The sequence below is a fragment of the Poecilia reticulata genome, linkage group LG17 (genome assembly GCF_000633615.1).
Source record: "Poecilia reticulata strain Guanapo linkage group LG17, Guppy_female_1.0+MT, whole genome shotgun sequence".
NCBI classification, from domain to species: domain Eukaryota; kingdom Metazoa; phylum Chordata; class Actinopteri; order Cyprinodontiformes; family Poeciliidae; genus Poecilia; species Poecilia reticulata.
Window position 1 is genome coordinate 17,919,834 of NC_024347.1, and position 12,689 is coordinate 17,932,522.

Sequence of the window (12,689 nt, forward strand, 5' to 3'; positions counted from 1 at the left end):
AAACAGGAGAATAAAATATTTAGCTGGATTGGAAAAAAAAGGCAATGTGTCCATGTGAATTGTGAATTATGCATTGAAACAGCCGGTAAAAAGCGTCTCTCTCTCTCATAGGAGCTGACATTCACCTATCTGAGGGCTTTCAGGGTCAGTATATTTATTGCAATCGAAGAGCCCTGTCTTATCAAGGCTAATGCGTACCTCTCTACCCTTTCCTTTCATATCGATTGTGTACGCGCAGTTAAGTGGTCAGACGTTTGCCAGGTGTGTATTTGCCCTTGTCTGAAGATGTTTTGTCATTCCAGGCATGCACGTCCCCGGCAGTTATACCTGGACTCGTAAAACTTAATTGGTAAATGACAGATAAGAAATGAATCTCACTTTTAATTTGTGTAAATCATAAATCCCYGTTGTCTCAGCGAGGGAGAAGCTTCATGCACAGCGGCTGAYCAACACTGCCTTTATGCAGATAACYGCTAAAGGCACAGACTCACACTCRGACAAAAAGAGGGAAATAAAAAAAGAGAAGCACCTTGACATGCAGATGTTGCCATGAGCACTGCTCTGTGGATAAGCAGCACGATGCTTGTTCGGCAATAAAAGTTTTGAAAAAAATTATAAAATTAAATAGAATTTCATACATGRCGGATTTTCCGTATGAATTAATTTCTTTGTTTGTGGGTTGATGATTTCTGACAAATACTAAACAGAAAGGAAAGGGGGTTTTGAGAAAATAGAAGAGCTTTTTATTTCTCCTCACTGAGAATGCAAATCTACGGACTCTGTGAACTTACATGACAGCCGAGCAGAGAGAGCACAAACTCACCCCAGTGAAACCGCATACACCCCTTTTTATTGGATCCACTGGTATAGATGTGTAACAAGACTTTGAAAATTCAAGTTATTGCAGTAGTATGTTGTTCCAAACATTTAATTTGATTTMTAMAATTATACAAGAATACAATATTGACAAATAATRATGTTTACATATTTATTTCATGCCACAWTACTGGCACCTGTGCTGGTAATATATACATATATTTTTTGGATTACCACCATGGGCATGCATGTGCATAAATAAGTACAATAACAATCTCAGTCAGAGAGTGGGCCGAAACACAAAACAGACACAAGAAATTAAGTGTCAGATCATTAGCAGGAGAACATCAAYRTCAATGCTTGTTTAAAAGAATTATGAAGAGATTTCCCCTTTGTTTTTCATTGTGAACAATTTGACCCTCAGGAACAACAAGGTTACAAAAACTGCAATAACAAATCAATTTATTTCTTCTTTGTTGCTTCCATGTTTCTTCTTCTGAGCAGACAGAGAGSAGAATAGAAATTCCACAATAGGGAAATGATGGTGCTACAGCAGCAAAGTGGCATGTAGACTCCCCAAAATATAAGATATAAAATAAAGGGCCGAAATGTCAACATAAATACTGCGCAGTTATTTAAATAACTGTAGTCCAAAGGAATGTGCAAATAGTTTGGTTAATTTGTATTTGAGCATGAAAAGAGTGTAACCTATCTTCTGTTTTATGCCCTCATTAGAAGCCAGGATGAAAACTTCAAATCTCAGTGGGATCCAGAGCTGGAAGTAGCATGAATACTACTGCCAAGCCCTAAAGCCCTTAAGGAGAGACTGTAGATACTGTATATTTCTGCTAGCCTGGGAATTCTTTTAAATCCTCCACAATGACCTGGAGAAAGTCGCTGGGGAGATGGATGTCGAAGTTTCCCTCATAGGCCTGTTACCCTCGGGACCCATCTGAGATACAGTTGAAACCAGATGTTTACATAGTCTGAATAAAAAGACACATTTTTCCTCACTGCTAAAGGAAAATCAGACCAAATTTCTTGTTTTAAGTTAGTTAGAAATACCAAAATTATCTTTATTTGCTAAATGCCACAAAAAGGAGAGACAAGATATACATTTATTATTTTTAATATCTTCAAAGTCTTGTATAAGGAATGATTATTTTCTCTTTCAGTTCCTCTTTCCAGATCCATTCATACAAAATAAATATAAAGACAGCTAGAGTTTGTAAATGCATACAGGGACAAAGATCCTCTTTTTTGGAGACATGTCCTCTGATCCGATGGCCATAATGACCATTGTTACAAAGAGGGATGCTTGTAAGCCACCATCTTAAATGAAGTATGGGGGTGGCAGCATCATGCTGTGGGGCTGTCTTGCTGCAGGAGAAACTGGAACATTTCATAAAATATGGCWTTATGAGGGAAGGACATTATGTGGAAATATTGACGTCACATCCAAAGACATCAGTCAGGAGGTTAAAGACTGCAGATTAGTTTTCCAAAGGGATAATCGCTCAAACCTAAGCATACAGCCAAAGTGATTATAAAGTGGCTAAGGACAACAAACTCAATGTTTGGTGTGACCATCATGAAGGACTCCTCTCAATCCTATGGCAAATCCCAGTTTTGTCAGGAGGAATGGGTCAGAACTCCAGCAAACTMCTGTGATAAGCTTGTGGAAGGAAACCCAGAAGTTTGACCCAAGTCATACAGTTCAATATGACTGAATTCAAAGAAAGCTACAGAAAAATCTTTAAAAATCAATTTCTGGCATTTAGAAAATATAAATAATTTAGGTAATTTTGATTAACCTAAAACAAGAGTAGTTTGGTCTGATTCAACTTAAGATGGTGAGGAAAAAAAAATATGTGTGTCTTTTTAATTGGTGAATGTATATTTCTGGTTTTAGTAGTAAGTGAAATACAATGAACAGCTGGATGGACTAAGTTGGCAGCATAAGGCAGCTGATGTCCTGCCTGGTGAGCCCACGTGTTCATAKGCTTTGAATCATTATCCTGAAATAACCAGCGACAACCCAGCWTCTTATTTTGGGCAGAGGTCACCAGATATTTWAAATTTTTTGATGTTTTATAGAGATGCCGTGCTCTCTAACAAAGCTTCCATTGGGATATTTCAACACAAGTAAATAAAAGTACTCACTTGTGGAAACCTAACCCTAAAAAAAGTTGGCAAAAATACTTTTTTACGTCCCATATTTTAATGTATGGAACGGCTTGTGATAGAATAGATAGAACATGTGTTTAAATTTAGATTAAATAAAGTTTACTATTTTTCTTGCATGTATTGAAAATGACTGAAAATAGCTGAAAATGTTACTATTACCTTAAAAATTTCAAAGCTTAAAATTAATATTTGCTTTTAGCTTGCAAATGAGCATGTTACAGAGTCTTTTGTACAAGGAAAGGCAGTTAAAATGTTTTAAATTAAGACTGAAGTGCATATAAAAGTGTGGAATGGGCATACATCATTTGCTATTCTACTTCAATACAAACATGACCCTGCAGAGAGGAAGAGGCAGCAGCTGCGAAATGCTAATATTTGTGCTTTGAAAATAGAATTTTAAATTAATCATTTGAAAGTTTACTTTTGTATTTTCTGTGTATTAGTGCTCCCCAGTGGGCAACCACATGGCTAATGGTTCCCTTACAAGGTCACTGTGTTAATGTGTGTGCTCAGAAACAGGTAGACTTGTTGTGGCTCATCGCCACGGCAGTTCCCTGCACGTGGATTTAAGTACACAGTTCTCACTAACGCACTTCGTTACAATCACTCAGTCACATCAAAACCCTTAATCAAAATAAACAATGTTTCTACTGAGGCACATTAGGGTGATACTTCTAACGGAAAAGCAATTTTATCATGTGGCTCCCTTTGGTGTGAAACAAGCTGTCAGTGTTGATGAACGRCTCATATACAGCCTAAGTGAAAGATAAAATGCATATTCTCTAATGCATAATTGTAAAAACAGCCACTTTTGATTTTCAATCCTACCCAATTCTATGTTAAATAATTGGGTCTTTATTTTAGTTATCCTTTAATATTTGCAAATAATTACTTTCTACTTTCCTTCAAAAAAAAAAAAAAAAAAAAAAAAGCTGTAGCTACATTCTTACTGGTGGCTGCACAGAACCACAGAACTTGAACACGCCGTCTTGACCTCAAATGTTAGCGATCATGGACATACAGCATATTAGGCTGTGACCTATGTATAGAAGGTGAAGTGAAACCATACAATATCACTTACTTTCCGGCTGCCATCAGGAGTTTTGTAAGTGAGCATGTAGTTGTCTATTTCTGCAACTGGCGGCTGCCAGGAAATGAGACCGCTGCGGTGGTTCACTTCACTGGCCGTCAGGTTCACAGGTGCATCCATGGCTGCCAAAAGCAGAGGAAACAAATGACTTTACATTTGAGGAATAGTTCATGAAGGAAAAGTCATATTAGCACTTTTTTTTGTAAAGACAGGAGTAAAAATATGCTTGCAACTTTTAAAACACTTGAGAAGTGCAGTTCAGAAATGCTTTAATGGTTATGTGAAAAGGTTAACGTTCYTCCGTTTCAGATTCTTTATTCTTTATAGGGGCAAAATGCTTAATACTTAATGCTGAAACCAAAAACATGTTGGAGGAAATGTCAACATGTTAATGAGCTACGGAACATTCGAATCCCCCTGATAAAATTTTAAGATGAATACCTAATGCATTAAAATAAGTCGGTTTAATGGTCCACTCAAAAAGGTTACAAACCATAGTTTCTGAATAATAAWAAAAAAATCATGTCACATTCAGCTAATGAAGCCAATTGTGTTAGATTTAAATTTTGACATATAAACAAGGTCTAACTGTTTGTTTTTTGATAAAGCACTCCTCCATGTTGGAGTGTTTTTACATGTAGCCTTATATGGATAATAAACTCAGCTATTGTGTATTAACCATTTCGAATCTTGCAAAGCCATCATGGCCCTATTATAGGTATATTAATTGTGTATTTAAATGTCAACATTTTTTAAAAAGATGAAAAATTTTCCAACCTATTAGTTTAGGAAATAAAAAACTAAAACATTATTTGAGTCATCCTAATGGACAAAAAACAGAACATTTTTAGCTGGATGTCAGACAGTAAGAGGAAAAAAAAAACTGGTTATGTGTCTTTTTATAAATTGTATGTGAATATCTAATTTCAACTGTATATATTACACCTTACAAACACAGACAATGAAAATATTCCATAATGAGATTTTTTTTTAATTTTTGCTTTGTCGTGATAGTAGCGATGAAAGAAAAATACTCATGAATGAAGCATGTCTTTCTCAAAGCAGAAAAAGAAGAAAAAAGGTTACAAAATGAACAACCACACTGCAGGGCAACTTCAAGAGARGTAAAATCACCATGTCAGTAATCTTAAAGCCCCACAGGAACTTGTACAAACAGCAGCAAGGCACTTTTCTGTTTTACCAGAGACAAATCATAGCCTCACAAGCATCCGAGCCGTTAATAAGAAAGCCCACCAAAGTTTTACTGCATGTTACATCACGCAATTCGTGTATAAGTTTTTTGTCCCTATACACTTTGGAACAAGCCCTGATTACAGAGCCTTTGTTGGTACTTAAACCACATAAAAAAGCAAGCTTGCATCAATTTCCTAACCTTACATCACCCTGTAAGAGTCAACGTGAGATATACCGGCACAGCACCGGAAGCATTGACAAGCTGTAACTGCATTCTATTGTATGACAAAAAAAATTAAATGACCTTCTATACACAAAATCTGTTTCCTGGAGTTACATCATGACTCTAGGGCGCATCAGTAAGTCACCCAAAAGAGCTCAGTATGAGGAGGAAGGGGCGTCAACACACATAAAATGCGGAGGTGAAAATATTACCGTATTTTGTGCACTATAAGGCGCAACGGATTATAGGGCACACCTTCAATGAATGGCCTATTGTAAAAATTTTTTCATATGTAAGGCGCATAGAATAGACACTTCAGTTTGGRTTGCCAATTTGTTCCATACTCTATTATTACACATCCACATTTTTAAAGAAGTGGTCCCAGAGTACTTTATACAGTAGGCTGCCCCAGTCATTGTTTCACTCACGGTGTTGGTGTTGCGATATTGTGCCCAACTGCTTTCTGGGTAACACAGACCAACCGACACGCTGCCGCCGCAGTCTCTGACTCCTTTTCCCCGCCCATTCGCCCCCCTGGCTTTAAATGTATTATCAAACTTTATTAACAAACCAGCSTTCTGATAACTATCCCAGCATGCACTGCGCACTTCTTCTTCTACGGGGGAAAATGAAGTCGGCGGCTGCTTACCGTAGTTGCTAGACCTGTTGTGGCTCAATATTGGTCCATATATAAGGCTCACCGGATTATAAGGCGCACTGTYGGCTTTTGAGGTAATTGAAGGTTTTTAGGTGCGCCTTATAGTGCGGAAAATACGGTATGTACATTTCTGTCCCTTTCTTAGACAMACCTTCTGGGATTTGATTTTTGCTTTCGTCTTCTTCATTTACTTTTTTGTAACAMAGACTGTGGCTTCTATATTTAGTAACTCCTCTGTACAAACAGGAGAATTAAACTTTAGTTTAAAGACTGACCTAAAATCAAACCTGTACGCCCTATTAAAGAGTATAAACACAAAAGAAATTCACACTATTGGAAGCACCACCTTTTGGTGAATTAAGTACTGAGGTGAGTACACACAACTGCTGTGATCAATCAAAGCTCTGTAATTAACAGCATGGGCCAACGCTGATAACTTCCATATGGATGCGGAACGTCTTTTCTCAACTGTAATGAAAGGCAGCTGTGAAAACTGTGTAAAGATTAAGTGAGAAAGAGAAAACAAAAGGTGTTTTAGGCGTGATGGGGATCAGATAAAGCAGCAACGTGCACACTGAGTTAAAGTTTGTTCTATCTTTTCCTCTCCAACATCACATCTTTAAGGAACTGGAGTAAAAGTACACTTTCTTTTCTTTTAGCCTTTAGATCTTCCTCATCTTTCTCTTTCTACCTTCTTTTGTGTTTGTTTCTTTGTCATAACCTAATCCTCTGTTTATAATGTTGCCTCATTAAATTTTCCTACCCAGGTCAACGTTTTTCTTCAGCAAAACAAACAAAAAGAAATACTGTTTCAGTCACACCTTCAGTTCACATTCAAACAGCTTAGCAGCCCAAATATTAGGCCGGCACACTGGGAAATATATCGGCTCTGCCAATTAGCCAATCCAGGCCTGGTTCAAAGCTGCAGTACTTAACCGTCATAAAGTTGTATTTTTCTTACAACTATCACTATGTCCTTACAGTAAGATATGAGGCAGACAATCTTTGAAAAAAAAAAAAAAAATCAAGCTCCTGTGGCTCCTCGGTCCTACTGCTATTTGCAAAAATACTCTACTCGGTCAGAAACGATCAATCAGAGCCAGGATGTCAATCATCCTCGAGTAAATGCTGCTGAAGCCCTTCCCCCACACAATGCATACCAATGTTCAAGCTCAAGAGTGCGGGTGAGTTTTTGCTGTGCTAATGGTTTAGAAACAACATTACGGGAAAACAAACTATTTCTCAAGTTCTTTGCAGGTTCAGACGTGGAGGAGCAGCTTTTGAGGGAGGGCTGKAGCAGAGCAGAGAGGATGGATGGAGAAGGGACAGATAGGGTGTGCTTATTCACATTTTAATACTTAGTCTACAGTGTTTTCAGAACTCCCTACTTCGGCTTTTAGAGCCACAGTTCTAGTCTATCATGGCCAACAGGGAAAAGACCCCATATGTTATTCTCATCAAACACTCGTGTTGATGAACACAGATGGTGAGGATTATGTGGACAACGGTCTTTATTCTTTCTTCCTCTTCTTTCTCCAATTAAGTCTGGCACCTCTATTTCATTCGCCCACAATTAAACCTTCGCACAGAGCACAGGTGAGCAGGTGTCAGCTCCGACACCGTTTTATTCAAGCATGAGATTTGAACAATAAAACTGAAATGAATGGGCTTGGCTACATCTGATGATCCATTAAATACGAAAACAACATTAGAGGAAGAAAAAAAACCCCACAAATATAAAGCAGCAGATGGGAAAGCAGCTCTATTTGGAGTAAATTGCTGAAATGATGTAAGATGGACAAAGATATATTTTTTAAGTGGCAACTCTGGGACCTCTTCTAAGTAAATGGAAATGTATTCACAACGTATACAAGATTCATTTACTTTCTGCAGGTAATTAAAGAAAATAAAATATGAATTAAAGTGATGAAAATACAGTGAGGATGGCTGCTATGGATAACATAATACAATACAAGCACTCTTGCAATCTGGCTACTTTGAAAAACTAATCAAAAACTAACCAAATGTATCAGCAGCGTGGAAAAATATAGCAACAATGATTAGGTTGACTGAGCCCAGTACGTATTTTCTTAGAACTACCATCTACAAGTGATTGGAGCCTGAGAAAACAGGTTACACTAATTACATTATCACCTGGAATCTTCCTGATTATTTCAAGGAAGGCATTTTTTCCCAGTATAAAGTGTTGCTATGTCAGGAAAACAAGTGAAGTGAGACATAAAAATCTCAATTCATATTATGTGCATGTATTTACGGACAAGAACGCAAACTACACTATCTATGTCTACCACTATGAGAAGAATTTAAAGATTTGATTTGTTTCAGTGCATTAAGGTATATAGTTTCAAAAACAAAATGCAAGGCTGGAACTCTAATGTCTAAATGGAACTGATTATTTTGAGAAAGCCAAAGCGTATAGTAACACGTTTAATTGCGCCAAGAGTGGAGCCAGCACGGTAATGGGAGGTTTTTGAGAAGGAGTGTGGATTTGATTATTTGCCACCCAAATTTTATATGATAAATGTAAGAACATTTGCCGGTTAATCTAGTACAAAAGAGAGAAGATCAGGTGCAAGTTTATGCATTCCAGAAGGATCTGTGAGCTGCAYCTCACCCTGGTGTGGTGATGTGCAATGATTCGATCTGCATTGCTTTAATTATAGTTTTAATGGAGCACCATTTCTTAGAGTAAAACTTAAAGGTATTTTTTTTACTACAGAAGTTTTACATTTCAATYCTATTGCCAGAGAACATTTATGGTGTCATGATCTATCTAAGGTGTGCAGACTAACAGCTGAACACCACAGCATATCYGTGTTGCCATGCCAGCATGATTTCAGTCCAGAACATTTCTTGTTCTTTCCTTATTTCAGCCTTTTGGTTATTGATCCAGTGTTTGGATTGGGTAGAGAGGCATTGTAGGAAAAATAAACTTCATGTAAAGGAGGCTAATTAATGTTTCTACTAAAATGCTATGTTAAGTTTGCAAAAAAAAAAAACACTGAATGAAAATATCTTAAAACATTAAGGATTCCATGATATGAAGACTAAATGCAGCCAGAATTGTCAGATAGTTGAGGACAGTGTAGCATCATCATTCTCCAGCAGTGTTCTGCAGTGTAATGTGTGTGAAAAATGTAAGCGTTGCACAGACAGAGGTTTAACACTTGTGAATGTAGAACTGCTTGACAGGAAAACTGTTCCATAAAATATAGAATTATCTAAATATTTACCAATTTGTTTAATAATTTCAAGAAGTATGAACAGTAAAGCTGCTATAGTTAACCTGCAGCATGACACTTTCATCTGAACTGTATCTGGATATTATTACTACATGAAACAAAGCCACACTGGTACATCATCATAATGCAAATTTTATTTGCTTCATTCAGTGATATACTAAAATTTATTTATAAATCTGAAAAGAACCTTGCTGATTTAAACATTTGTTGTTGTTTTTAAATGCAGTTAACCTTTACCAACTAGTTACAAAGAATTTAATTAATTTGACACATTTGTTATTGCATCCGAAGACTGTAAATGACTTGCTGGTGGCCCCTCTGATAAGGTGCCTTTTGGTCAAAGAACAAATTGATTTTTTGCTCTTCTTTCTCCATTTTGAGAACCACAGCAAATTTTGACACTCTYCTTGACAAGTTATTTTTAAGTGCCATTTGATCTCTTCACAGTAAAGGTCTCATCAATTCTTCTCCTGAGTTCTTCAACATTGGTTTTCCTATTTTGGAGAAAAAAATGTGGAAAAAAACCCTTCCCAAAGAGCCCCCAGTTCAGAATTAAAAAGTCTATTTTTGTCATTGGTGAAAAGTGATTGCTTTGAAAAGTTATCCAGAACTTTACACTGATAGCGGCTTCATCATCTGCATAATTTAGACTAAAGGAGACTACAGGGTATATTGGACAAATTGACTTCTCCTCATAGTGTTATTTCTTTTTTTTTTTTAAAGGTTTTATTGGCTCTAGTGGCCTTTATTTGATAGTGAATAGACAGGAAAAGGGTAATGAGAGAAGGGGAAGACATGCGGCAAAGGTCACCAGGCTGGGAATCAAACCTGCGACAGCCGCGTCGAGGACTAAGGCCTCCTCCGCAGCACTGATTGGCTAAGCAATGTAACGTGATCCTCTGGAGCAAGTGACGGCAAAGCGGGGYGCGTCATCACGACTTTACACAAGTGTGTCTTTACCTCCGTGGCAGAGGCTCCGCCGAACCCCTGAGACCGACTCATCGAACCCCTGGGGTTCGATCGAACCCAGGTTAAGAACCACTGCTCTAGAGATATAATAATGACATGAATTTAGATAAGAAAAGAAAATCTAAGTTAAAATATGAATTGGGGCTGCAAGCAGTTTGAAAACTAGCAAAACTTTGTGTGAAGCTGAAAGCAAGCATGCAACTAGTCAGAAATGCACCCTTTGCCTGAAAATGTAAGATTGTGGTTATGTACTAGCAGCTCTTAACACTTGGTGTACAGCAATCCAGGAGGACTGTGTGAAGTTKCCCCAAGCAAGGATTATAGCTGCTTCATCGCCATACCAATAACTACTCAACAAGCTGACTGAGGCACATGAGAGAAAAAGTCCTGCTACTCCAGTCAGWAATACTCCCTGAGACACCTGCAGCAAAGTCTGCTATTTTCCACCCCGAGAGCTTAATATCAGCCTTCCAGGAGGCATGCTGTCTTACTCTATGTTGAGCTCTTGAGGCGTACGGGCCAGACAACAAAACCACTCTCAGCTGTGTCTAAGAGGTTTGGGGATCTACAAAGAACTTCATCACTAATAAATAAATAAATAAAAGCGAAAGGGTGCGATTGGCCTTTTTCTTTTTTTCTCTCCACTTCTTTCTCTGCGACTTTGTGGAAATGTCACTTATTCCTAGGAGAAAATTTTAAAGTTTCACAGCTAGAACTTTTGCTGACCTTTTASCTTGGGCAGCTATCACTGGCATTTGCACAGATGTTTTAAATATATTGCACTGACCATGAGAAAATAACTTTGATTCGAGATCTCCTCCCCTGTAATAAATTATAACCAAGCAGGAGTAGATTTAATATTGAAATATAACTCCAGACAGACCACGGCATCAAAGTTCAACGTATGGACTAGCATTTGTATGTTGACTGGTAATGGGATACAACGTAAAACATAAAGATGGCCTGGCAGAAAAACAAGACAGACACCCTGAATATTTATAGTTACCTTYCAAATTTTGTAACATGCACATTGTATTGGTTGGTAAAAACTAGATTAAAAGACTCTAAGAAATATGAGAAAATAGATCTAGGAAGTGTTATTGACACGAATTGTCCAAAGATGTTTAGTCGCTTTTTCCTCACTAGGTGTTTTGACGTTTTTTGCTATTTTACATGGGACTTTATACATGTAGAGGCATTGATTTTTAAAAGCATCAGAAAAACTTTCCTATTCATTAAAATATGGGGTATCTAAACATGCTCAAACTGTGGATGTTCCTCCAGGAGAAGATCCGTCATCTTACACATCTGGGACATTTTTAGGCAAAAATAATGGCAGAAYTCGCCACAATTTGAAGATTTGCACAGAAAAATGAAGATAGAACCCTAAGCAATGTATTTTGACAATTTACCAGCAAAAYAGATGATTAGGTTAGTCACACTTTAAAATATTTATGAAAAGGACTCCCCATATTTCTCCATGAAAAAAAACCTAAAAAACTTGAGGACATAGAGGAAGTAATGATCTCTGTCACAATGAAACCGTTACTCATTTTCATTAACTTAGTTGAAACTATGTACATGGTTTCTGTTCATTAGAATTCTATAATTTTAGCTGAAAAAATCATTTTGAGAAATGTGCAAACACACTCGCACAAAAGATTCAATTTAATGTGTCTTCCTGTCCCGTTTACTGCTGAATATGCACCAGACAGCTCACACTGCATTTATGGTTCAATATCCTGTGCAYTACATGATCCTCCTATTTCTTATATTATAGTTYGCATGACAGAATTAAGTATTGGTAAAAAAGGTTTTTAAGAAGACAGACCTTGTATGAAACTTCAATTATCATTTTTCKTTCATAACTTACTATTCTTTTCCTGAATGATGCTGTAAAAATATAATAGAGACCRTCTTTTCTATTCAGGGAAGGTAGGCTCGCAAACGCGCCTTGATTTCTACATGGCATTATTCTCAAAGCAAAACAAAATGTTCCTCTTGTGCATCAAGTCAGTTGGGGAAAATCAAGGGCCTAACTTCGTGTATATCACAGATTCTACATGTTCGAACTGCATTTTCTGATTTTTCCATMATTTTTATTTTAAATAAACTAAAGAGGCTGACCTGAACTAATACTTTGTTCACATTATAACATAGTAAGATGAATACTTTACCTTTTTAAACCAAATTAATAACTAAAAGTCTATGCAGCCTTCCTAGTGCCTGTTTCTTATTAAAGAGGAAGCTACTGTTGCTCCATGGGGGATTAAAAACTCTCATGCTGGA

At 37.2% G+C, this 12,689-nt stretch overlaps 1 protein-coding gene across 1 annotated transcript in view; it reads right to left on the reverse strand.

Annotated features, from left to right (window-relative positions):
• The window catches only part of tnr (tenascin R (restrictin, janusin)), a 170,276-nt gene that overhangs the window by 16,242 nt on the left and 141,345 nt on the right, over window positions 1-12,689 (reverse strand). The window contains exon 25 of the mRNA XM_017309882.1: window positions 4,085-4,215. Coding sequence (XP_017165371.1) covers window positions 4,085-4,215 — 131 coding nt within the window. The remainder of the gene's footprint in view (window positions 1-4,084; window positions 4,216-12,689) is intronic.